At 38.2% G+C, this 27593-nt stretch overlaps 1 protein-coding gene across 28 annotated transcripts in view; it reads left to right on the top strand.

Moving 5' to 3' along the window:
- Positions 1-27593, top strand: part of SOX6 (SRY-box transcription factor 6) — a 595594-nt gene that overhangs the window by 525550 nt on the left and 42451 nt on the right. For all 28 annotated transcript variants that reach the window (XM_074336055.1, XM_074336057.1, XM_074336052.1 and 25 more), the window contains one exon: positions 24527-24635. In XM_074336055.1, coding sequence (XP_074192156.1) covers positions 24527-24635 — 109 coding nt within the window. The remainder of the gene's footprint in view (positions 1-24526; positions 24636-27593) is intronic.

Raw genomic sequence — 27593 nt, 5'->3', positions numbered from 1 at the left:
TCATTGTAAATGTGCCCCTATTTATTCAAAAAAGCAGTTGTTCATTTTTTGCAAGTGTAGATTCTTGCTTTTCACCATATTTTGTTAAAATACCAGAATAGTAAGTATATCAGTATTACACTGATGTAATACTGCCCCCTTTTATTGGAAATGAAAAACATACTGGATGTCTTCTGCTTTCCCTTGTCAATTGCCACAGATCCTTGTTATTTATACAGTTGATTCAGATATTCATTGTTGCATGACAGATAAGTTCAAACAGAAGATCAATATAGCCATATGACAATAAGTGAAAGACAATTGTGAGCAAATTATTTAGCGAAGTGTGTTTGGAGTGACTGAGTTTCTTACATAGCACACAGACTAGTGAGGTTTTGTTGTTTTCAAAGGAGTACACAGTACTGATTAATCAGAATGGTCGTTTTTGTGAGCATGTGACCAATACGTTCAGCTGCAGTGCTTTTTTCTATGTCAACCTGTTCCCAAGAAAACAACAACTTTTCCTCTGAGGGGTGTGGACACGTTAGACATTTTACAGTAGGGGGGAAAATTCTAATTTTAACGCCCTCAGTTGCAAAACAGAGCATAGTTGGTTTTTAAAATGCATTTATGTAGCACTTTTCACATCATGACAAGAAATATTTTTATAGTGCTTTTGTGTTTCAAAATATTATCACATATGTTATCTCTCTTGAACCTTTCCAAGTTCAGGAATGTAGTAATACTACCCTTGTTTTGGAGATTAGGAAACTAAGACAAGCTCCAGATCACTTTTTTCCAGCATTCCCTCTCTTCCTCATCTCATTTGTTCCCTACATCTCTGTGAGATTGACAGGGCAATTTTACTTAAAATCTAAAAGAAGACATGGATCTGAGCTTCGAACATCAATTTTAATGAAGTGAATGCTAAAATCATGAGATAAAGAAGCCTACCTAGAAATATACATGCTTCATGCATGTTTCTTTGAAAGGGATAGCTATATTTTAACTTGTGATGATGTTTTTCCAAAAGGGTATACACAGATCAAAATACTATAAAATTAGAAAAAAAAAAGTAAGTTCTATTAATTTTAGATTTTACATTTGAACTAGTAACATTGGGCAACTAGGCAGTCCTGTGTATAGGCTCCTGGCTGAATGTAATCATTATGTTCCTTTCATTTCTGTTGTCAGGGCTACTTAGTTGGTTGCCTAGCTACTAGTTTAAGATCTAATTCATAAAAACAACAACAAACTTGTTTGTTCATTTCTTCTCTGCATGTTTAATGGAGAGAATGGTGAGAATTTATGTAAGTTTACAAGGTTCAAGATACTTCCTAGGGATATGGGTGGGGAAAGAACAAATATAAGACTTTTAGGTTTTTTTTACAAGTGTCTTAAATCAAATGCTATGCCCAGTGAATGGATTTCCCAGTGCAAGGGTTAAAATTTGATATACAGTTAATAACTTTGCATAACAAGTTGTTGGTTTGGGCAAGTACAGAGCAAATTTACTAGTAATGAGGATTTTACAGACCTAACTTCCCACTATGTCAGGTACTTTCTAACCCTTAATCTTTCTAGATCTAATCTCTTAATCCTTCAAGATCAGCTGTTCACTAATGTTTGGGTCTCAGGGCCCTTTTATACTCTTAAAAATTATTAAAAACCCCAAAGAGTTTTCATTTATGTGGGAGATATCTATCAATATTTATCATACGAGATAGTAAAACCAAAATTTTTTTAAAAATTTAGTTATTTGAAAATAACCATTATAAACCCATTAGATGTTAATATAAATAACATTTTTGAGTGTTAAGTATATTCTCCCGCCCAAAAAAAATGGGAAGAAGAACAATTTTGTTACAGGTTTTTCCAAATCTCTTGAATGTTCGGCTAAGTAGCAGACAGCACGATTCTCATGGCTGCTTCTGCATTCAGTCTGTTGCTGTGTGACAAGGCCATGCAGTTTCTGGGAAATGCCACTGCATACTCATAAAAGAAAAGGAATGAAAAAGGCAACTAATGTGTTATTATGGCAACGTTTTTGGTCTAGTGGCCGCTCCGCAAGGGCTGTTGGGATTGTCAGGGGCGATGCTTTGCGCACATGCTCAGTACCTACGGCACAGAAGGGGAAAACACACATGCAGGGTGCGTTTGGATTGCGTTCACCTTAACTCTAAGAACAACCTTCCCTGATCAAACATTGAAAACATTTAGAAATAGTTACTTGTTTTACTCTATTTGAATTAAGGAGAAAAAAATTAGATTGTACTCCTTAAATTTATACCTTACCTTCATGCATAAATAATTTTGGATGGTTTGCAGTGATACACACACTAAAACAAGATAAAAACTAAATAGAGAGGAGATAGTGGGGGGAAAAATAAATATAGGTAGGAAAATAAGGTAAATAAAATCAAGCTGGGATAAGTGCACAAAAATTCTTGTCATGCATATTTCCATAATTGGTAGAGATGGTTATGAGCTTCCTGGTAACCAAGCAAAACGAAATGTTACAAGATTTCCACTATTGTGGGTAAGACCGTTTCTCAGGAGAAACATGGGTTTTCCCCTATGAGTTCTCATAAAAGCTTGAGACATACTCTGGAATGTTTCTACAGTTTCAGCTCGAGAACTACGATAATTTTGCAGGGCTCTTTCTTAACAGACCTTGTCATTTATCTTTTAGATCCATCCATTTTTACCTAGCTTTCTTTGTCTTAGAGTAGTGTGACTGACAGTTCATTCTTCTTTATCCCATGAACACATTTTTTCCAATCCCATTCCATTTTAACTAAGTACTTACTATATACAAAGCACAGTATTGAACAGGTGTAGTAAAATGGTAACCAGGGTTAAATCCTGGCTTTAGCGCTTATTAAATTAATATCTCAGAGCCTCAATTCCCTCATCTATAAAAATGTCAGGATTTGAGATTTAAATGGTGCAATATTCAACCTCCAAGTAAATATATTCATATTTGAACTTTGATAAATATTTCTCCCTTCCTCCCTTTCTCCCTCCTTTTTTCTCTCTCTTTCCCTCTCCCCCTTCCTCCCTCTCTCCTCCCCCCTTCTTTCCCTTTCTCGCTTCCTTTCTTTGTTCCTAGGTTCCCCATGAACCTGATTAAGGTTGTGGATAAAAGCAAAATATCTGAAATCAGACTGCCCAAGTTTCTCTAAGAAATAGGAATATTCATAGTTTCTGAGCACAGTGGTTGTGGTGAAGATTTAGTAAAATAATCCATGTACCAGTGCCTGCCATGTAGTCAGGAGAAAGGCAGGTTGAAACAGATCATTACTGTGGCTGGTTTAGGTTTATCTTTATAGATCATTGTGAGCCATCAAAGGTGTGTGTGGATGGGGCACATTTAATCCGAACCACATTTTAAGAAGAATATGTAGGATTAAAGAAAGAATAGGAGAGACCTTTAGAGAAATGTGGAAAAGTGAAAAGAATGTGTGTTTTGGAGTCAGACTGACCTGAATTTCGGATTCTGGTTCTATTGTGGTAGCCTCTAACCTCTAACCTCTCTGAGCCTCAGTGTTCATATGTGTGATGAATAATACTTAGTTCCTTGGTTGTTGGGAAATTAAGGAAACTTAATCCAAGTTCCAGGACCATGCCTTAAAATAAATCCATGCCATTCTCTATTGTAGGATTTCCAAGAGCATGTCTACAGGTGAAGCTCCATTTGAAATTTAAATCTGCCTTAGATTATTTTGCATTCCTATCCTGACTGAGCTTAGAACCTGTCCTATTGTCATGGAGGCAGGCTTTTTCCAGTGGCGAGACAACCAATATGCAGAGGAAAGATATGTTACAAATTTAGTGTCAAGTGACTTAAAGCAGTATCACCCTACGTAAGAAAATTCATAAAATATTCCTGAAGAATTCCCAACCTCCAAATTCGATCACTTCCACCTAGATGGCCACTCAGTGTACAAAACAATTAAAAAATATCTCAGTTGTAGAAAATTCAAAACACATGTTCTCAGGATTTTTTCACTTATTTTTAAAAATGCATTAAAGAAAGATATAGTTATGATTCTCAATTGCAACCAAAGATTAAGTTTGAAGTCATTTGATTGCAGAGAAGTTTTTAAAGGTAAGATTTAGATCATTTAAATGACAAACCATATTTTTAAAAATCTAGTAAAACTTGAACAAAGTTGGTTTCAGTTTAAAACACAGCCTTAGGAAGGCTGAGTAGATTCTCAACTATTTTCCTAAGTTTGCACAAAGCTTCTCAAGGCAATACAAACTGCCTCCTGAGTCTGACAATCTGCCTGGATTCTCATTTTTAGACTTCTCAGAGAAATGTAAGCTACCAGTTGAAAACAATTATATTATTTTACTCTCTGCTTGCCTTTGGGGAAGGGGATCTACCTGGATTTCTGGAACTATGTGTCTGTGTGTCTCTCCGAATGTGTGTCTGTCTATCTAGGTTTGTATGTCTGTAAGTATGGGTCCATGTCTGTGTCTTGAAAGCTATGTGGACTTTCTCCAGACCTGGGCACCCCATTTCACAGATGTTGGCTTCAGTACATCCTGAAGATTTTCCTCCAGGACCTTTGCCCTGGAAGTTAGGGATCTAATAATGTCTGCTCTGTCCTTGGATTGGGGACCATACAAAAATCACTTAGTGGATTTCCATTCTTTTACAGAATCATAATACGTAATTGTATTATAATCGTACATTGCTCCTAAGATGTTTATGGTGGTGACTCTGAAGTACCAGATGGTCTCAAAGTGCTAACGTCAGTCTTAGTGCTGCTTATATTGTTATAATTTTCTCCAGTAGTGATGCCAAGTGTGATATTATGTTATATATGATTCCTTGACTAATCAGAATATTTGGTTAAGTGAAACATTTCCCGGGCATACCTGGCACACAGTAGGCATGCAATATAATATTAGCTGATTTAAGTTGATGCCAGTAACAGAATTTTCTGTACTTATATTTTGTGTGAAAGTTTAGTTCCTTACAGAGAAATTTTTTAAAGATTTGCTTAAGGCTTTTGTAGCAGTGGATGAGGTAGATAATACTTGCACTCTTTCTTTTCCTAAGAGCTTTCTTTGCCAGTTGCCGTTTTAGGAACATAATAACAATAACTAAAAAAATGTCAGTCTTCTTAATTGTTTAAAAAGCATTTTTCCAAGATCTATGATCCCACTTAATCCCAATAGCCATCTTTAGAGGCAGAATTTTTATCATTCCTCTTCTACACATGAGGATGAGGTTCAAAGAGCTCAGATCATTTGCTTACATTCACACAGGTAGTGTCAAAGATAAGGCTCATGCAAGTGCCTGTTTTCAGATCTCACATTCTTTCCACAATAGCAGGCATACTTCAGCTTCCTCCCCAGTACTAACCTCCGTCCGGGTTCTGGTGAGCCCTGAATACAAGCTCAGATGACACATTAGCTCTGAGTCAGTGTCAGTGCTTATGTGTGTCTTTCTCATTGTGGGTATAAATCGGTGTGTGAGACTGTCTGTCTGTCAATGGGAGTCTTTCCTCCCTGTGCGTAACTTTCTATCTCTGAGTCTGACTGACTGGGTTTACTTGCTACCTGTGTACATGTGCGTGTGTCTGTCCTTGAGTCTATATCTGCCGGTGTGGATGTCTGCTGTGTGTCGCCTATCTGACTGTGTGCGTCTGTGGGTGTGCCTGTGTATTTGCCAGTATCTCTATGTGTCTGTGTGTCTCTGAATGCATGTCTGTCTATCTAGGTTTGTATGTCTGTAAGTATGGGTCCATGTCTGTGTCTTTCTCTGAATCTCTGTGTCAGTATGTCTGTGTCTGTTGATGTAGGCATGTACGTGTCTGTATAACAGTGTACGTGTATCTGTCTGTAAGTTTCTTCATATGTTATACTCTCTTTTCTTTGTAGAATTACGTATTAATACTTTATTTTCATCATTTTCATTTTCAATGTGTAGGTACAGGAGAGTATGTATGTGGGAATGGAGAGTATATATGAAAACTCCGCACATAGATGTACTTTATGCATTCTTTCAACAATTGTCTTATATCTAGTTGTCAAAAATGTGCCATTGGGAGCTCTCTGGAAGAAGTTCACTTTTAGCAAAGATCTAGTTTGCAAACTTTGACATTTGCAACTAAGGTTAGAATTTCTCAAAGTGCTGTGTTATGGATGGAAGTGCTTCCTTTGATTTTTTGTGCAACCCTGATTTACCCTTTCTATATTTTTATAAATGACATCAATAGTATTGGTTCTGAAATAACACAGAGTATCTTGTAAAATGCACTGCTCAATAGCTTAATTCCCTGAACGATCTAGGCTGTGAGTCCTCTGTAGTTTTCAACAAAGAAGATCAGTCTAAAATCGTTTTCTTCCCCTATTGAGGGTCAATATAAATTCTACTTAAAGAGAAACCATAAGTTTGGGGTCCTCTTGCCTATGTTGATATTAAAATATTAATATTAAAATTAGTTTCAATTTTCCCTTCTGTAAAATGAGGGCAAGAAGGCCAGCATCTTCTCTAAACAAACATGTCAATAGACTCTTATATTAAAAATCACATCATTTTATCAAGCCCTTTCTATTCCTTTAAGAAGATGAGTTCTCTAATTTTAATAACACTCCCAGAAGGAAGGTGGTAGTCTTTCTTATGCTAGACCATGGATTTGATGTAAACTGATTTCCCCAGGTCGAGGCAAGACATTGGTAACGGAAGAAGGAACAGGGTGCTTTGAAATCAGTCATATCTAGGTCCAGAGCTCAGCTTCAGAGACTAATTGGTGACCTTCTCCCTTTAACCCCACATGTATTATTGTCTGTGTCACCTGGGGCCTGTTCCTTTTCTGTGCTTTTGTTTACTCCCTGAGGAGGCAGGTACACGAATACACCATAGAAGATTGTGGAAAAATTAAATAAGATAACATAAAGTAAGGTAGATGCAAACCAATATTCTTCTGGCTCCCTTGTTGTTTGCAACCATATGTCACCATATGACACCATGTGTTGTTTGCAACCATATGACATTAGGTAGAAGTGCTTACTGTCTGGTGATGGAGCTTGTAGTAGATGCTTCGGAGTCAGTGAAGTATTGACCAATCCCTTTCTGCCCTGAAAGAAAATGTAGTCTGACTGGGGAGATGGGACAGATAGATACATAAAAGGAAACCTGACAATGTGGGGTCCAAGTGCCGAATGAGTGAAGGGAGCTTCAGGGGTAATTAAACTCTTGAAAATCAATGACTGAGGTAGAAAGAGAGGTTCTGTGAAGCAGGAAAGACTTAAAGTGCCTCAAAGAAAGGACAGGCAGGGTAAAGTATGCTGAGAAGAGTGAGTGGAGTGTTAGCATGAGCCTGGATGGGACGTGAGTCCCCTCGTACGGGAATAATGGCCGGAGGACTGTTCATTCAGGAGAGGGGTAGGTTCTGGGTTAGAGAAGGGGCAGAATTCAGGTGATGGAAGTCTTGAATGCCTGGCTAAGAAATTTAGCCCAGAGTTTATGTGTGTGCGTGCGTGCATGCGTGTGAGCGAGCGAGAGAGCGAGAGAGAGAGAGACAGACAGACAGAGACAGAGACAGAGAGAGAAATAATGATGGTGGTGGCTGGGGTAAATTGAGTGTATTTCTCCACATAAATAAGCTTGCAGAAAGTCAACCGGTTTGTTACATGGAAATTATAGAAGCAACTGCTAAGTGAGTCTCTTCTCTGTGGGGAGAAACCTCAAGGTGGTATAGGATTGTAAATCCAAATTAAAATTTGAAATAATTCACATTAATTTGTATGCATTTATGGATGATAAATACTTTAATACAAAGTATCATTTGCTTTTCATAAAAATCCTATGAGATTAGGTGTTACCTATTGTTATCCTCCATTACAGATTAAAAAACAAAAAACAAAAACACCGAGAATCATGGAGGTAACTCTGGGTTCAACTACCAGCTCTTCCCTATGTAAATTCTCTCTTTTCCATGGCACCACACAATTAGGTTTTTATTATCGATAATTTGAGGAGCCCATGTCTTACTCTCTGTTGCTCCCCTAACACTGAGCCTAAAATACTCAGTCGTTATTCATTGATTGTTTGCTTGTGGCTAGAGACCAGACACTGGAAAAAGTAGTTACTCTTATAGGGATGAAAATTTAGTTTCAACCGAGTCTCTATGCTTTAGTGTGTGTCTGGCCTTCCTCAGACAGAGGATATTCACATTATAGAAGAGTTGCTTCTTATTAGACCTTAGTTAGAAGAATTTTGATGTCTCTTTTAACTATTCTGTTACTCTGCCTCACTGCTAATTTCTCTTTTGTATTCTTTTCTGGAGGTTGTTGATGAGTTTCCCAGTCTCTCTCTCTCTCTCTCTCTCTCTCTCTCTCTCTCTCTCTCTCTCTCCCTTTCTCCTTCCTTATGTATGAGAATGTATTTCTCTCCTTTCCTTTCCCTCCCCCTAACCTCTGTCTTATCCCCCGAACCATCTCTCTCCACTCTCTCATCTCCCCCTCCACCCTTCTTCTTTCTTTTTTATTTTCCCCATCCTTTCCTCCCTTATTCCCCCTCTCTTTGACTTCTTATCTTCCACTCTCACTGCAATCTTGCAGCCTGCTGCAGTTAGGGTGCAGTCTGTGACCACTGATGGAGATTTTTCTCCAAGCTCTTATACTTACAGGGGACAGCTGCAGTCTCTGCATTCTTCTATGCAGGGTTCTAGCGTGTGATGCCTGCATCTACCTAGCCCACTGTGGTGTAACTGGAGCTCCTGAATGTACATCTTCAATGACAGGGCTTCTAAGACTTTGCAGAAGAATTAACCGTGCGTGAAGGAGGTAGCCAAACCTAGGTGGCCAGAGAGATAACCGGTACAAATTTATTCAGAATCTAATGCTGATTTTATTTATTTAAATGGTAATTCAGTAAAGTCTTAGATCTGAATAGCTAGCTTCAGAAGTTAACTTTATAAAATAAATACTGACTTACAAGGCTTTGGAAGCCAGCTTGGGTCCCAATCTTCTTGATTTCATGACCTGTACCTAAAATTGAGTCAAGTCTCATAAGTTAAACTTTGCAAAAGAGTAGAAGGAATTCAGCTTGGGTTTCAAAGCTGGAGACCTGTCTTCTAGGTCTCTCTGACTCTTACTATCTGTGTGACCTCAGGAAAGTCTCTGGTCTTAACTGAGCCACAGTATGTTCCGTAAAATCAGGATGACTATACCTTACAAGTGACTTCAGTGTGGAAAAGGACTTTACAATTTTTAAGATGCTGGTCGTCACCAAGGCAGAGTAGGGGCCATTTTCATTGTGTGAGGAGCAGGGTAACCGAGTCCGTGACGTCTGATGGGAAGGGAAGTGTTATACTGTGCTCCTCCTGCGTCCTATTTCATTGGAATGGGGTGGGCTCAAAGGTGCCTTAGGCTGATAGCACAAATAAGTAGCATGTCATCACTTCTTTTTCTATACATAAAACAGTTTTTTGTTTATCGCCTTTGTGGGTGGTGGTGGGCAGGAGAGGACGTAGAACGGAAGTGAAGTCCATTTGAAGGAAATCAGGTCTGTTGTGCCCAAGATTTCTGGAGTTTATGGGAAGCATTTATTTATTATTTTCTCAGAGAATTAGCTGAGGACTGAGAATTAGTTAAATGTAGATGGGTTTACTGATTAGCACAATACAGCGCGATCACAAACTATGTGAGTTAATGAATTTCACCTGCCTTGTACGTACGGGTTTTCCAAAATAATTTTTGTAAGCACATACTTTTAAAAAGTAACTTGAGATAAAAGTTATCTATGGGTGATGTTTGAGGGAATATTTAATACTGACTTATCTTCAAGTGAAACTATATCAAAGGATGAATCTTGCAGTCAAATCGGTTTATCCAGAATGAAAAGCATGTGATTGTTTAGAACAGTGGACAATGAATTTTAAAACAACTTAAAGTGCAAAGGGTGAGTATTGTAAACATATTAGCTGGTCTTTAACGGAAAACCAATATTTCAAATCAAACAATACCTAAATAGTTTATATTTATATTAAAACTTGTATGTTTATTTGGTCTGAGCCATCTAATAACCTGGCCCTTCATATCATATTACCAAAAAGAGAACACAATCCACAACTTGAAGTCTTATATAAATTACAAATTTTAGTATGTTAGTCCTGATGCAGGCAAGATAGCTGGCCAGCCCTATGAGCATTTTGTGTGTGTGTGTGTGCTATTTTTTTGCTATTTTTTGGTCACTTTAGCTATGGAAAACTAAAATTTTAATCATAAATTTGAATATGAATTTTATGTAATCAGTGAAATGAAGATTTAGGCTTTTTTTAGGTTGTGCTCTCCTTTGTTTCAAATATATACAGTAGAGTTAAAAAAGAGGTATAACCTTATTTAAAACTTTTGTACTTTGCATATTGTTATCTACTTTTCTTGTCATTAATTGGTCTGAAAGTAGCATTAAAAATTCTCCAGAGATTTAAAAATTCTGCTAAATATAATGTTCACATGACAGTTGTTTGTCCTACAAATAACTTTTTTTCCTTGAGACTGCAAATCCATTGTAGTTACTGGTCATCAGACATTCTGGGACTGAGTGAATAATCTCTCTGCCTTGTGCCCTGCTCTGGTTAACCTCCCAGGTCTGTCTGCGTGCAGACAGATGATAGAGAAGAGCAAGGAGAGCAGTCTCCCCAGCAATAAACGTGCTTGTTGTTTGATGGTCCAATGAGAGAGTCCTTGGAGGTGTCGCTTTTATTACACTTAGAATTTTTAATTGTGGTGTAAGCATCATCCCTCATTCTTCAGGTAAGACCATTTAGTTATATCAGAGCCCTTGCTTTTAGACCAGGAAATCAGATTCCAAATTTTAAAATATCTTCCTGTTTAATTCCCAAATTTGAATTATAAGACTAACTTCTAATTTGTTAACTACATCGTAAATTCAGCTCCATGCCTGTTACTATCTTGATATTTAAATTGTTGCTGAAACAAAAAGCCGAAGATCGAATTCTGAATTTTTAAAAAATAAAGTTGGAATAGCCTTTACCCTAACTATAATACGTTGACCTATAATACACTGACTGCATTTCAATGTCTAATTTCTGAAGGTGGAGATATGACAAACCTTTTATTTTTCTAATAGCATAACAACTAATTAAAAGCTCTACCCTACATATACTTTAAATGGAAATATTTCAAGTTTGTGCTAGTTAAGGTCAGCTGGGAAATTGTTTTCTGTTCGTGGACTCAGTGGAAGGGAATAAAAGTACTTACACCCATCTGCCCTGTTTGCCAGCTCTCTGTTGACAAACAGCCGATACACCGATACGTGGCAAGCACCTACCTCATTTACATCACATGCATAATGTACTCTATCTGGGATATTAGCTTCTCGGGGTTGGCAGTATCGCCTAACACACACAGTGATCAGCACATTTTTTGAGACTGCAATAATCAGAGGAATGCAGCAGTGATGTGGGAACAGAGGAAATAACATGGCATAATGATGTACCCATCATTGTTCCGTTGTCATCCTTCCTAACCAGTTTGGTTTCCCTCGTTCCCTAACAAAAGGGTCATGAATTTAATAGAGTAGAACATGAAACTAGGTGCAAGAATAATGCATCTATTCCTGAGCGCCACATTCAGAGAAAAAGGGAAAATATTGACTACAGACAGAACAAACTGCCCTGAAAGCTTTGTGGATCTGTGCATATGTTTATGTAATCTTCAAAGAAGATATGCAGCCTTTTAAAAATGTGTCTAGCCTCATTTAATCTCAAGTAAGCATTTAGATACCAAAAAAAGTCAGAACAGGAAATTAAGTAAATCTTCAAAAATATGCAAAACATAAGTTTCTAATAAAATATTGTCTGCTATATTAATAGTATGCTGTTTACACAATTTATTCTTAGCGTATTAACCTCTTCGTGGTTTTCACACATTTACTGAAAGATAATAATCTCGTAGCAGTTTTCACCCATTTGTTCCAGATTTGAGCATGAGTTCAATCCTGCAAGTATTTTACAAAACACTTTGCATGTTCCTGTTCTGTAACAGTTTGCTGTATTCCCAAATAACTCTTACACATGAGTTCAATAAATAATTGGAGGCCCAGATGTTGGAAACGGATATAGCAGATACACTGTAGCTGTATTTTAAATACAGCTACTTTCCCTTTGTCCTCTCATCAACTTCACAGCATTGCACCCTGCCATTTGCAGTTCTCTTCTAATTAAACCTAGATGAGCATTTGGCGTGTACGTGTTCCCACACGTGCCCCTCTCCGCTGCAGCATGTGGAGGCATCCTGTGTTATTGTTGCTGACTTGAGACATTCCAGGGAAGAATTTTACTTCTTCAAACTGCACTATAGCATCCTTTGTCCCTATAGTTCACCTCCCGATAAGGAAATTGCTCATATTGAGGCATGATTTACCACTTCACATAGCAAATAACTAGAAATTCTGTGTAAGCTGTCTTCTTAGACTGAGCCCCACTCGTTTCTGCATCCCTCTATAGCATCACTAAAGCAGGCTCGTGTTCAGTTTTTGATAAAAGACATTTTAAAAAATAATTAGGTACCAGTAAAAAAACAAAGACAATTCTTGCACGTCGTTTTAAAATATAGCTGCCTAATTTTCAGGAACTGAAAGACACATGAGGAAAACTCTAATTTTATTTACTATAGCTTTAGGTTATTAAATTTAAATTTTTGTTGCTGTAGACATCTCTCTCTTCCTGTGCAGTTTTTCATTGTATAGGTAAAACTGATTCTTTCTAACCTATATGTTTCTTCCTCTTTGAAATAATTACACTAATTCCTGAAAAATGCCATGACATTATCAGAGAAAAGTTGTTTTATTTTTTTAAGAGATAGAAGAATATTATGGCTACATTTGGGAATTTTTAATTTGTATCTTATTTAGTCTAGTGTGCAATGTGACACCAGTTAATTGTATGTTATTTTGTAGTAACTACATGTTAACTCTGTTGGAAGTAATGGTAATTATACTGTAATTGATATCAGTTCTCCCACATCTTTGGAAAAACCATACAATTAACACATATCACCACAGTTGGACACTATCTTTTGTCCTTTATAATGTTGCCAGGTTGGAGTACTATTTTGAATCAGGCCCTAAATATTTTCTTCTTTTTTAAAACTCATTTTTAAAATTTCAATTTTGAAATATTTTTTTAATTTTCATGGAATTAAAATTTAATTTTACTTAATCATAAAGAAAGCTTCTTCCGCCAATGATCAGACACAGTCTTGGGTTATTTTTATTTAAAAACTCATTTGTGAGTTCACTTGACCTTAATAGTTCTTCCTGTTTCCTAGAGGAGTGTAACAGTAGAATATGCAAAATCTTGACATGAAGGAGATAGATTATTGTCTGAAGAGAGGCCTCTCTTGTACCAGCAATCTTAACATTTGCATCACTTTGCTTTCAGACAAAAAGGGATGTCTATGTCTTCTGTGCTAGTGCCACCACAATGAATACCAAACTAGGGACATAAAGCGTATTTATGCCATATGAGAGTTCAGTGTTTCCCCTCTGATGTTACTTGCCTCTTTCCTTTTTGCCTCCCCCTGCCTTTGTATCCCTTCCCTTCCATCACTTTGACCTATGGTGGAGATGGAATTCAAAAGTAGCAAATGCTTTTTGTCTCAGTGTGACCATGGTTTGGTAAGCTTGTTTGATAAATGGATTATCGTTGACCAGTTTCCTTGACAATGTGAATAATTGATCAATGAAATTTTTTTATGACATGGCAAAGGATTGTTTACTAGTGTGCGCTGCAGTGTGGGTCTTAGGAGCAAAACAATTGAGTGTCATAGAATCATAAGATTTTAGACCTGGAAGAAACTGTGGAGATAAGTTAGTTCAGCTCCCATGTTTTACAGATGAAGTAATCAGGGATTAGCATAGTTGATAAAAGGTACATGTGATGCAGAGCGGTTCAGTGAAAGGCGCAGGAAACAGAGTCTGGAGGTTAGGAGACATGTGCTGAGTCTGTTTCTGGTCAGCTGTGGGACTTTGGGGGAGTGTCCTAACCGCCGTGCTCTCGGGATGAAGAGGCCTTTACAATTCCTTCTTTCTCATGCCTATTTTTCTTTTTAAGATGCGTGTTGTTTTTGTCACACACATATTTCTTTAAATTATAGCAAAATCTCATAGCAGATGTGATATATTTCTATATCTCAAAAATTAAAACAAATGCCTGGTGGCAATACTTATATTTTTTTGTGTGTGTGTGTGTGTGTGTGTGTATTTCAAATTTATCAGTTTGCCAACTAAAATTGAAAGAGAAGGTATTTTTTTGAAGAAAATATTCATTCTTGGTTTATATAGTTTTGGTGTCTTTAATTTGAACGAACTGTACCTGTGTTTCTACAAACAATATTAAAAAGTACATACTGTAAATTAAATAGGTATCTGAAATCAAGTACCTAGATTTTGAACAAATAGAATTCCCAAGACAATTTTTTGGACAAAGACGTTTGCTTAGCTGGTCATTCATTTTATTGTGACACTCTTTGTTCATATGATAAATGTTAGAATAATAAAGTCTTGCTGGTGGTTTAAGTAGAGATAAAATTTACCGGTTTTTAAATCACACGTTCAATTTTAATAGGAGTTCGTATAATTTTACAATGAAATTTTTGTGAACTTGTTATTAAAACAAACAGTTAATCGGAGAATATTGAGGAACAAATATGCATCATGCCACTACACACAAATAAAAAGCTGGAAACCACATATAAGTAGAAGTTGGGCTGCCACACAACTGGATTTGCTTAAATCTGAACACTTTATAACTCTACTTGGGAGTTGCAAACTTATAAATAACCTTGCAATTGGTTAAAACCATATTAAAACCATATGAATGAGACAGAAAGCATTTGGTGAAAGGGCGCAGTAACCACTATAATCCTGATGAAACTAATTTAACTCTGTGACTCCCAAGACCAAAAGGGTCTCATATCTTCCGAGTCAATGCTACTTTGTCATTTATCATCTGATGATCAGTGACAAGAATCTAAGTGTATGTTACAGGAGCTATGCAGGGTGCTGTCCTTGCGAGGGGTGTGGAGAGAGAATTTGCTTCGTTTGGTGAATCTTCAAATCCTCAGGGAAACTTGTTATACATCATTTGAGAATGTTTTTGTAAGCTCCATAAAACATACGCACAAGAAGCTCTGCAGACATTGGTTCATTTCAGCAGACATTTGCTGCAGGCTCCCCTCACTGGAGATAGAGGGTCAGGAGACACGTCCCCTCTCCCAGGAGCTCGTGGTCCTGTGGCATATGCCAGCATCCCGAGAGGTGATCTGAACAGCTTCTGTCAGCCTTCACTGATTCTACGACTTGCCTCAAATATGAATCTTTTGAAATTTTAAAAACTTTTTTGCCAAGCCCTTAAAAGTCTTCCTTTCCTTTAAGGGAGACTTTCTCTTTTGAAGAATCCTAGATAGATGACAGACAGACAGACAGACAGACAGACAGATAGATGACAGACAGACAGACAGACAGACAGACAGACAGATAGATAGATAGATGACAGACAGACAGACAGATAGATAGATAGATAGATAGATAGATAGATAGACAGACAGACAGACAGACAGAGACAGACACAAACAGCTGTCAACAGAGAGAACCACTTCTAGATCCTAATGGCAAAAGCTTCTAGAGGATTGTATCTGAGGCTAGTAGGACTTCAGGTCTAAAATTTGTTGCCTTATTACTTCTTATTGTTTGGCCACTGACAAGAGCCCTTTATGACATAAGAGGCAGAAGGTGCCATTGTATTAGTTTGCTACAGCTGCCCTAGCAAAATACCACAGACTGGGAGGTTTAAACAATCTTTTGAGATTTTTTTCTCACAATTCTGAGGGATAGAAGTCCAAGTTCATGGTGCCAGCAGGGTTAGTTTCTTTGGAGGCCTCTCTGTCTGCTTTGCAGACGGCCGCCTTCTGGCGGGGCCTTCACGTGGCCTTTCCTCTGTGCGCACACATCCCTGATGTCTCTCTATGTGTCCTAATCACCTCCCCTTCTAAGGACACCAGTCAGATAGGATTAGGGCCCACTCTTGTGGCCTCCTTTTAATTTAATCACCCATTTAAAGGCCCTAACTCCAGAGTCATATTCTGAGTTATCAGGGGTTAGGGCGTCAACGTATGAATTTTAGGAAGACACAGTTCAGCCCAATTAACTGCCATCTTTGCTTAGCTTTGATACTCCCAAACTCTTGTGAAATTGTTGTTTGAGATTACAGTACCTAAAGAGCCCCCTTGACCAAATCCTTTGTGTCCCTTTTCATGTGATTTCATCTACATTATCTTCCCTTGAGATGTGCTTTCTTTAAAGGAATTAAACTGAAATTAATCGGATTTTGTTTAACAGTTTATTCTGTTGTTCTTTCACAAAATATTGGTACTGTTAATTAATTGAAAGAATGAATTGCTAATGTTGGGTTGCTAAGGAATATAAGAGTGTGTAAGAAAAAAGTTGGAGGTGGTAGTGGTGATTGAGATTTTAGGGAAAATTCTTGCCAGAACCCTTTCAAATAATAGAATCTAAGCACACGCCCCATATTCTCAGTACCAGGAGAACCCTGACTGGGAGATCATTCTATTGTTCAACCGACTTCCACAACTTCCTTTGTACTTATCTACCTTTTAATCATCTTTTTGTCACTGTTTTCAAACAGGATCTGAAAATCAATTTGTTTTAAAGGTAAAATTAAAATGCAAGAAGAGAGGGAAATAACTTTTATCAGATTTAGCAATCAAAGTACCGAGTATGTGCCAGTTTCACGAGAGGCACAGAAGATAGGCACCGATCATATAAAGATAATAAGACCTGGTCACTACACCTCAAGGAGGAAGTTGAGGAGACATAAGCAGGCCTACACCAATAATGGTAAAACAGTTTTCTGTAAGCATGGTGTTTATAGAAAACACATGATGGAACACAACAGGGTGATCATTCCTGCCCGGAGCTGGTAGAGGGCAATCAACAAAGGATTTTGTCCAGAAGAAATGCTTGAATTAGGCCTGGAAAGGACTAATTACGTATCTGTTAAAGACATTCTAGAAAGAGAGAATGGGATATGCAAATACACAAGGGCGTGAAATATCACAGTGTGTTCAGGAAACTCCAAGAAGTTCCGTCATATGGGAACAGAGAATATAAACCGGAAGGAATAGGACATAAAGCTGATGAGGAGAACAGGAGCTAGATCATAAGAGGTTATACAAGGTATAGGTTTGATTCTCCTCATGCTGATTACGGGAGCGTTTGAGGGCTTATATGTGGAGAATAATGAGATCCAGGTACTACCTGGTAACTAACATTGAGATTTAAATTTAGTTTTGAGATGCTTAGCTGCCAAGACAAAAAGGAAACATCTTTGGTTATATAGTTGCACTGTGATACAGGAGAATGGATATTGACCATAGTGATCGAGACACTATGTTCGTTAGTGTTTAGCTTGGAAACATTTAGCAAACACTACATAATATCTTTAACAGAAGTGGATATTTTGTGTCAGTTACTTTATTTTTACAAAGCACTCACACATATAATCTATTATTTAATCATCACTATTTAATCATCATTTTATATTCGATTTTACAAATGAGGAAACAGGCTCAGAGAGATCATCTGGTAATTAAGTTGTAGAGTTATAATTCTAAATTCGCCTCAGCACAAATACCTGTCTAAATTTTGGTTTAGTGACTTAAATAAAATATTTTTAAAAAATCTTTGAGCCTCACATTCTTCTCTTGTAAAATTGATAGTAATAGCAATATTTTCCTTGTCGTATTGGTGTGAGGGTTAAAGGAAATGCTAATTGGAAAGAGCCTTGCATATAGTATATGATCAGTAGGTGATGCTTTTACGGCTTCCACTTCACACCATGTATTTGTGCTATGGAGGCAAACACAGTTGGAAAACTTAGGCTTTAACTAATTCATGAGTCCTGCACGATTTTGATGTTAAGGATCTATTAAAAATTAGTCAAATTAATAGTTTTAGCTGGCAAAATATTATTTAACAATGAGGTTCAATAATGAATATCATTTCTCTCAGCCAGAGTTTTATTATCATGATTATCGACTCTGGGACCATCAAAATATCACTATGAGAGTAAAACCTAGTACCTCCAAATAAACTTCCAAGAAAAGAATCGCCTTTTAAAAAAGCATGTGCGGTTGCTTTCTAATGTAAAACACTTTTGATCCTTCATTACATTACTAAGTGTATAATAAAGGATATAAAATAAAGGCTAATGAAGTGATAGAGCTTGCTAAATCAATAAAAAGAAAACCACATGTGTGCTTAAGTAGTACTTCTGGACAGTCACATCATGGCAAGATATGTCCAGAGCAGGGAATTAGACAAAGTTTTTCAGAGGGAAGATACAGACTCTGTCAACGTTATACTTAGCAGTGTCCTAATTTAAAACAAAATGAAACAAAAAGCAAATCTTTTTATTTTACAACGTGTACCGTTTTTTCTGGCCAAACATTTGTGGCGGGTAGCATGTGTCCTCTTTTGCCAAGACTTTGCAAAAGACACAAGTGCTAAGCTGCAGAAATCCCAGAAATCCCAAGTCCGACTCAAAAACCCATTTTTTCATATTAAGTTCTATAATCAAATTGCATTCATCTATTGTGTTTTTCTAAAATTGCTTATTTCCATCTTTTACAGAATATTTAAGATATTTTTTGGATTTCTTTGTTTTGATTATTATTATTGCCCAAAGAGGTATCACCAATGCAGTGTGGAGGCTTGAGCCTAAACATCTCTTCCACAGACTTGAAATACTAGGAAGTCGGTAGTTCTTACCTCTTTTGGACACTCACTTGTACAGGGTATTTTTGATTTATATGAGTTAATCAGTTCTGTGGCCTTTTAAAAAAGTATTTGGGGACACTGACGCTAAATGCTTTGTAAGACATAGAGAGAAAGGATAAGACACAATCCCTGGCTTGAAAAATCTTTTGATATTGTTGGAAGAGATTTGGAGGTACATGTGAACCAAAGCCCAATTCTTGAGCATAGTATATATATATAACGAGGGGCTAATTATATAGGGAAGACTAAGAATTTTTATATATCAGAGAGGGGGTACATCAGAGAATTTATAGAGTTCATGGGCAATTTGAGTTTTCCAATATCAATAAACTTGGTAAAGAAGAAGAGGGAAGGAAGCATTACCCCAGCAGCCACGCGGCAGAGGAAGCAGGTGATACTGACTGGGTAATCGTCCACGTCAGGGGTCAGGCAGACCAGGAAGGAGGCCGGGCACTGATCTAGGAGCGCAGGCGTGAGGGCGTGTGCCGGGATAGCTAGTGATGATGGGAGGCCACAGAGGAGGAGGACCCGTGCCAGGGGCTCTGTGACAGAAGAACCAGCAAGCCTGGGGGGTTAACTGGGCACAGACGGGCAGGGAAGCAGGGAGACAAATAATACTCAGGGGAAGGCTGCTTCTGCAGAGAAGTCTTTGCTTTCCGTATAGGAAAGAATTTCCCCGGGTTGGAGAGCCACCAAAGCTGGGAGCTTGGCTGAAATGACAGGACTTCTTTTGGGTGGGACTTAACAACACAGACAAAGCTGAAGCTTGAAGGATAGCTAATATCTCAGAATATTATGGTGGCCTCAGAGAATTTTTATTCATAATGTATGTGTTTGTTATTTCTCTTAGAAAACTTAGCTTCAGGAATACACAAAAACATGACCAGTGGCGCTGCAGTATTCGCTTTCCCTGTAAAATTCCTTATTATTACAAATTTGTAAGATTTTTTTTAAGTCTTTAATATTTAAGTATGTATTTTAGGATATAACAGCAAAATTCTTATTTACTTAAAAAAGGTTCATACCAAAACCTCCATGTAGGAGATAGATGGTTCTAAATTTGTGATTACATGAGCATAACATTTTCTATTTACTATCTTCTATATACTCTACAGAAATATAATATATAAATGTGTATATTTGTAAAAAATACACAATATTTGTATAACACACACATTCTATAAACAGAATATTTGAGGGCCAGTGTAGAGTATACTAATTAAAATGTATTTTACATGTGAAAGTAGCACGAGATAAGTATTTTTACCCAATTTAACAGCAGTGTAGGTAATGGACCCTTAGGTGTATGTTCTGTGCCGGTTATGAATGACCCCACATTCAGACATTCTTTAGAAATGAGCTTTGAATAAAGGTTGGTAATGTACATCTTATTTAGAACATTGGAATAAAATATATGACATCATTGTCCAGCCATGTCTACCTGTCATATGAAACAGATTTATTTGTAAAGCAACAAACAACATGCCTCTGGCAGCATGCACCATTTTCCACTTCCGTTTGTAGAAAAGGGGACTGTGTTGAAATTATTTGAGGTACAGTACAGGCTGGTCAGTCTTGGTAATCCAGAAGGGAGTGAGTCCAGTGTATCATTACATTTCACATGTTATTTCTCAGGAGATGGCTACAATCAGTCATCTCACATATGGTTTGAAAAAGGCTTGTCTCGCTGGCAAGCAAACTGTTATTTAAGTACACAATCCACTCTACTACTGAAACAGTTTTGCCAAACTTATCCAAGTATTCTAACATGCTTAAAGATGGTATAAATATCATTTATTGCTAGCAGTTTTCTTCAGCCTATATGGAATGTCTTCCTGCTGCCTGATCTAAGTGTCCCAGTTTACATTATGGCCTTTACTGCCTCTGTTTGATGGAGTGATCAGTAAAAATTTAATGACACTATAAAATAATAAAAATGTCATTAATTTACCACGGATCTCAGATGCAGTGGTTGTAAAGTTACATTAATAAACAGAATATTTTTTACAACAAAAAGCATTGTTACGTGGGAACGTATAAATAACACACATAAATTTAAGAGCAATTTTACTGTTAGCACACACATTATTATGGAATAGCCAATAAGTGTATAAAACATAGTATATAAAATTTTATTAAAATATACTGTGCACATCAAAAATTCAGCTTTTATCTAAGTGCAAAGAAAAGCCATTATTGTGTGCTTACTGTTTCATTGCTCTTCTTTTCCCATATCACAATTTTACATTTGTTGCCCACAAGAGGAAGTTGATATTTCCCCCCCAAGCTGGAAACAAACCTCTGTACTTTCAGTTACCCCAAATTCATTCTCTCTCTCCACCAATGCAAAGACAAAATTGATCAATCTTGTTACGGCAGGGAGGGAAAGTTGCTCATTTAATGCAAAGTTAAAAATAACGCCTGAGGAGTTGAATGGTTTGTTCAGTGACTCTGGAAATAAGGGATAATAATTCAGCAGTCTATCTGTCATCAGTGAGGCTGCCCCGTCATTGACTCTGATAATATGTGAAGATGATGGATGCCACCGTCTTGTGGCTGGTAACATTTAACATTCATCAGCTCTCACTAAAGGGGGCTTTATCATTTAAATATCTTTATTTAATATGCAACATCTACCTCATGCATCATCATTTCAAAGCACTTAGAGAGCCAACAGTCCTACAACACAGCAGAGCTGACTTTCATTTTTTTCAATAACTTTTATGTTGCCTGCATGTTTATGACTGACAATGCGTAAGTAAGTGTCCGATCACTTCACTGCATCGAAAATGCACATTTCACTGTCAACAGGAAGATTGGGGGATTTTCCTGGGGGGTTGAGATTTTAACTTAGCATTGAGGTATTTTGCTTATATCTCCAAAATATCTTACTTGGGAGGTATGTGCATTGTGAAAGCTAGTTCAAGTGCGTGGAAGAATTTGGAGTTAAGAACTTGCCAGCCAGTCGCTATTTGTTCCATGTAGGGGCATACCCATTGGCACTTAATGGCTAGAAGTTGAAGCCTCTTGGAACGAAAGTATCTTTGAATTTCTCTCTGTGTCCATGTCCACATCCTGTATTTACGAGGCTCATGTTAAACCTCACTAGTAAAATCTCTGCTTAGCTCAGCTGCCCACAGCTAACTTGTAGACATCAAGCCCTCTTATCTTTGGTTATGTGGCTGGCGAATAAATATTCTGAGCTATACTTTGAAGAAAAGAAAGAAATCTTCTGGGACGCTAGGTAGAAATTTATATGAAAGGGCATGGCTTTGCAGGGTCCTTCTTTAATCTCAAACACAAGTGCTTAATATTACCAAATATAAAATGCAGCCCACTACCCCAAACAATTTTTATCATTGATTTATTTTCTGCCTACTTAACAAGTGTTTCATGGGATATTCTTCCTTGATTTCTACTCTTGTCAAAATATTGATATTTTATAAGGAAAGTATCTCTGCAGAAGACTTTTTTTTTTCAATGAAGTCAGAAAAATGTATGACTTCAAAGACACTGTGAACATGTTGTTGAATGTTCTGAATGTTTTTTGTTATGATTAAAAACAAGCTGATACTACCGAATGGTGAGTGCACTTCATTTTTTATAAAAGAAAAGATATTATCATCATGTAAGCTTTGTTGTCTTAGGATTTTACAAACCATGGCATGTAATTTTCCCTCTTCTCCTTCCTTGTCAAAATATTGATATTCTTTCAGGAACTTTATTATCTTTCTTTTCATTTTTTACTGAGAATATTTTCCGGTAAAATCAAAGAGAATGAATGACTAGAAAGATACTTGAAATATGCATATTGATAGGTAGCACGGTCTGTTGATTTTCAGAGAAAGTTGTTTCTCCCCCCATGAAAATACCGTTAAAGGTTGTTCTTCCAAGAAGATCACAGGTGTCACATCAAAACTTCTTTTGCATTTAACATCGGGAAAGCATTCACATGCAAATACTTGAAACGTGAAACAATGTGATAAAACAAAGGTCGACTGTTTTGCTTTCCCTGGTACTACTCATCTTCACTTTAATTCTTTCTCTTTACATCATGACAACCAAAAATGCTACTCAAAAATAGAAATTGGCTGAATAAAAGCAGCTGTCCTCCCGCGGACAATATGTGAAACTCCCACGTGGCTTGTGGTTGCTTTCTGTTGTGGCCTGCGTCTGGGTTAATTTGTTCTTGTGCAGCAGTGTTTTCACATAAGAAGATAGCGGGGAACCATACCTAATTTGCTTTTTATTTTCATTCTGTTTTTTATAAGTGTCGTATTTCAGAGGTTTCCCCACATACTACTCTTGTAACTAGTTAGTATTCCCCTGTTGGGGAAATTCATGATTATAATCTTGTTGCAAATCTTTCATAGAAATGGTGCTAGATTAAAGCAAGGTTTATGCTGTGTTGTCTTCCCACGCAGATTGCAACATGTTCCATGATGAAGGGAAACTGGAAGACTTCCTGCACAATTTGACTGATGGGAATTAATTATAGAAATATAATGATATTCAAAAAGAATCCTAGTAGAAAGCACAAATGTAGTGAGACTGCACAAATGAGACGCAGCCTCTATCAAGTAATTGTATGTTTGCTCTTTAAGAATATTTCCAAGTTTCTAAACATCTTACAGAAGAGAACACTCACAGTGTTTCCGTCGAGGTCTGAACCTGCTCGATGCAGAACTAGGTCACTGAACAATAGACAGAGCAGCAATGAGCACTCTCCTCCTGCATAATGCATTAAGGAGAACACGCCGAAACCATTCCCGGAGCTGGAAGCTGCTACTCCATGTCTGTAAATTCAAGCTGACATGGCATTTAATATTGTTTCATAGTAATGAGCAACAAGGTTTCCTTCATTCATAAGCACAGTACAAAGCCACGTTTGCATGTGGAGAGGGGCAGGGAGGCGAGAAAGGGACACGCGCTGTGTCTCCCGCAGACGAGAACACAGTAATGATGGTCAGTGAGCCCTCGGCTACTGATCCAGGGAGCTGCAGAGGGAGAGTGCCTTGTGATATTTCAGACTCGTGCTTCCAGAAGAACCGGTTAACAAGTAAAACACTGTTGGGTTTCCTTCCTAGAGCAGCAGGAGTCTTTAACTTCCTTGACTCAATGGCTGACTAGGAGTAATGTCATCCTTTTTGCATCCCAGGACGTTACAGCTGAAACTCCTAGGCAAGATAATAGTGTCAGTGTCACCATCTAGTCTACCTGCTTTGACATACTTGTTTTTGAAATCCTCTTGCATAAAATCCCAATTGGTATTTTCCCAGGAATACCAGTGCAAACGATGAGCTCTAAATGGGAAAACGCCTCTCCCGTTAAAGAGCAGTTTGTATATTTTAACAGAATTGCTCTTTAAGGTCTCCACGTTAGGCTCAAACCTCTCAATTGCATTCCTTTAGGTGTCTGGAGCAAATCCAACAACGAGAAGATGTGCAGTACAGTGCTGGCAGGTTTCCTGTCACAGGGTTCCTTTCCTGACGGGTGCTGTGGTTTAGAACCTGTCAGCACTGTCAGACCACCGTCAGGCATCCGTGGAATCTTCCTAAAAGATTTTCTGAGTCCAAGTTGAACCGAAATGATATTTGTAAATCCAAGCGTTGCCCATTCAGCAAAACAGTGACTAGGAGGAAAAAGTGAGTGGCTGCTGTGGAAGCTAGTAATAAAGCCTCTGATTATTCTCTCCTCCAGGAAAGAACGCGCTTTGAGAATCTGGGGCCCCAGTTAACAGGAAAGTCAAGTGAAGATGGAAAGCTGGGCCCAGGTGTCATCGATCTCACTCGGCCAGAAGATGCAGAGGGTGAGTGTCTCTTCCGTAGCTCTTTTCTGCCCCTTTGGGTGTTTCTGAAGGTGTTGTCTGAGTTTAGATGTCGGATCTTGATGGTCTTTCTTGGGAGTCCCAGCTCAATTTCCTTGGCACAGCAGAGGAAACGTTAGTCTTCATTATATATCAGCGTTGAGGGCTTTGAGGTGCAGCTAGATCCTATATCACTGAACATATCACAGTCCAGTACGTCAAGGTGCCATTTCAAATTTTTAGAATAAAATAATTCTCTGAACTGTGAGTTCCAGGGAACAACAGAATCCTGTTTCTCCCAGTTCACGGCATTCTGGTTTAAAAGACAAACATACAAAAGAGGATTTTTTTAAAAACTTTAAATCAAGTGATTTCCTGGTGCAGTCAAACCATTTGGGGAACTAAATAATAGTTTGAGCAGATCTCGCGTAAAATGAATAATGGCTTGGGCAAGGCCCAGCCTGTGTCTGGGTGCTAACCATTTCCAGCGTCTTTTGAAAGTCTGGATGGAAAGGCCAGCTTTCACAGCGCTATCAATGCCTGTCCAATCCTCTTCCCTTCTTGTTTGTTTGTTTTAAATGCACAAGCAGCAGATCAGCAGAAACAGCTCCCCAGAGGCTGGGCACAATTTATGAGTTAGGTCAGCACTTCAGTAGTACTGTTGCCTGGTTATTTACTGTGTCATCACAGAGTAGGGACTGGTTTTCCCGTTAGCTGTTCCTTTGGCAGAATCCCTCCCACCAGTCAGGGAAGATTAATTTGTTCTCTACAGAGTAACATAATACTTCACCTATCTTGGGTCCCAGCTAAAGTCCTTTAGCTCGAGGGGAAGAATCTTAACTATTATCCCTTTTACTGGCAGGATTTCTCCCGGGACCCTAATCCCTTGAAAACACATGAAGACATTTCATGCAGCATCTGAACTAGGCATGGCTTCTAGTGATAGCTTGGGTCCATCCCAGGCATTTCAGAAATCCCTGGCACGAGCATTAAGCGATGGGTAGTATCAGACATTAGGAAGCACTTCAGAGAGTTTCCAGAAAGCAGATTTTTTCATACCAGTAGGAGAGACTAATGTTTAATGGTAGTCCTGGGAAAACGTGTTGAACTCTGGTATGTGTGTATGTGTGCGTGGTGGGTTGGTGTGGGGGTGGAAGGGACGAGGAAGAGGAAGAAGAGGCAGAGGAAGGGAGGGATAAAAAGTACTCAAAACCAAAATATACTCACGGTCTTCCGTGAAAACTGTGTACCAAGAGTACACTGACATTCACGTTTTTATAGGCACTTAGACTTGCAGTTTTTCTCTGGTGAGCACTGAGATTGCTTGGCTCAGGCGCCACTGTTCAGTTCCGGCCCATCTCAGTTTGGTTAGAAGCTTGTATCGCAGAGTACCGAAATCTTTGACCATACGCAACAGTCATTTTTCATCCCTTTGGAGTATTCAGTCTTTTCATTTTTCAATAGACTAGGAATTAACCGAGTTCTATCAGCTTACCCTTATTGTAACATAGTTTTCTTTATCTTTATCCTTCTTCATTTGGTTTCCTAACTGTACAATGGGTACAAATACAGTAAGATACCTCTCAGTAATGCTCATAATCTAGTTGATATCATGTTCTTGGTAAGTTAAAAATCATGGTCAGAGTTATTAACCATTATGAAAAGAAAAAATGAAAAACTTAAATGTAGAGAAACACATTCCAATATCTTTGGAAATTCCATTCAATACTAAACTATCTGGATTCAAACCAACTTCCTGGTTACTTTTTTTGGTGGGCGTTGGGGGGGTGGGGGGTTGGACAAACATTTATCAAGCACTTATATGCCAGAGAACACGCTAAGCTTTTTATACACATTTTTCTTACTTAAACCTCATACAACTCTGTAAAGAAGGTATTGTTCTTTTTTTTTTTTTCCCCGTTTTACAGATGAGAACATTAACTCTGAGAGTAATTAACTTGCCACAGGTCACCTAGCTAGTAAGGGCGGCGCTGAGAGTTGATCCCAGGCAGCCTGGCTCCAGGACCCAGGCTCTTAAATACTGTGCTATCGACTGCACACGCTGTATATACAGATAAATATGTGGGGCCTTCATTTCTCTGAACAGACAAACATCTTGTGACCTTCCTCAGAATGGCCCATTTCCTCTCCCTTAAATATAGCAAGTCATGCCGTACCCCAGCTCTCCTGTTACTCGGTCACACGGAGCAGCAATGCCTGCTGAGTGTAACAGTAGAAGGGCTGTAGTGGCCCAGGAGCTTAAGGAGCGTGTGAAAACCTCCCTTCAGAAGCTTGCCCAGGGTTGCCATTGACACCTCATGTGCTTTTGGGGGACTGTGAGTTCATGAATGGAGTCAGGTTACGTGCTCTAATACCGACAGAAGTGCAGTGCCTTGGTGAAGACCGCAGGGATGAGCAGCAGCCTTCTGCTGACTGCGGGGTATTTCCTGGCACCTGTTCAAGTGTGCGCTGATTGCAAAGCCTGCTGGAGTTACACTTCATATGAAAGTCAGAGTAGGTAACAGGTACACATAATACTTTCTCCTCTTTGCTCCTTTCCCTTAACAGGAAGCCTACGAAGGGACTGAAGTGAAAGAATAACTAAAAAGATTTATAAACTCCTTCTGTTAGTGTGTACTCTTAAAAAGCAAGCAAACAAACATTTCTTGAGGGCCTACTGTGTGCCAGTCCCTGAACTAGACACTGGATAAACCGAAGGAAAGCAGAACAGATATGTTCCTGACCTCTTGGAGATTAAAGTCTAGTGAAGAAAGACAGAAGATTAAAAAAAAAAAATGCATACAGACAGACAGACAGACAGACAGACAGAATTATCATTGAGAGAAGTGCTAAAATGATCAATGCTTCTTTGTGCCCCACAGAGATTTAGAGTAAAAGTTACTCAAATAATCTCAAGTGGCGGGTGAGTTCTGTGGCTCCAGCCCTGGAGGTCATCCCTTT

This window comes from Rhinolophus sinicus, linkage group LG06 (assembly GCF_036562045.2).
Source record: "Rhinolophus sinicus isolate RSC01 linkage group LG06, ASM3656204v1, whole genome shotgun sequence".
NCBI classification, from domain to species: Eukaryota; Metazoa; Chordata; class Mammalia; order Chiroptera; family Rhinolophidae; genus Rhinolophus; species Rhinolophus sinicus.
This window is presented reverse-complemented; position numbering and strand designations above follow the sequence as displayed.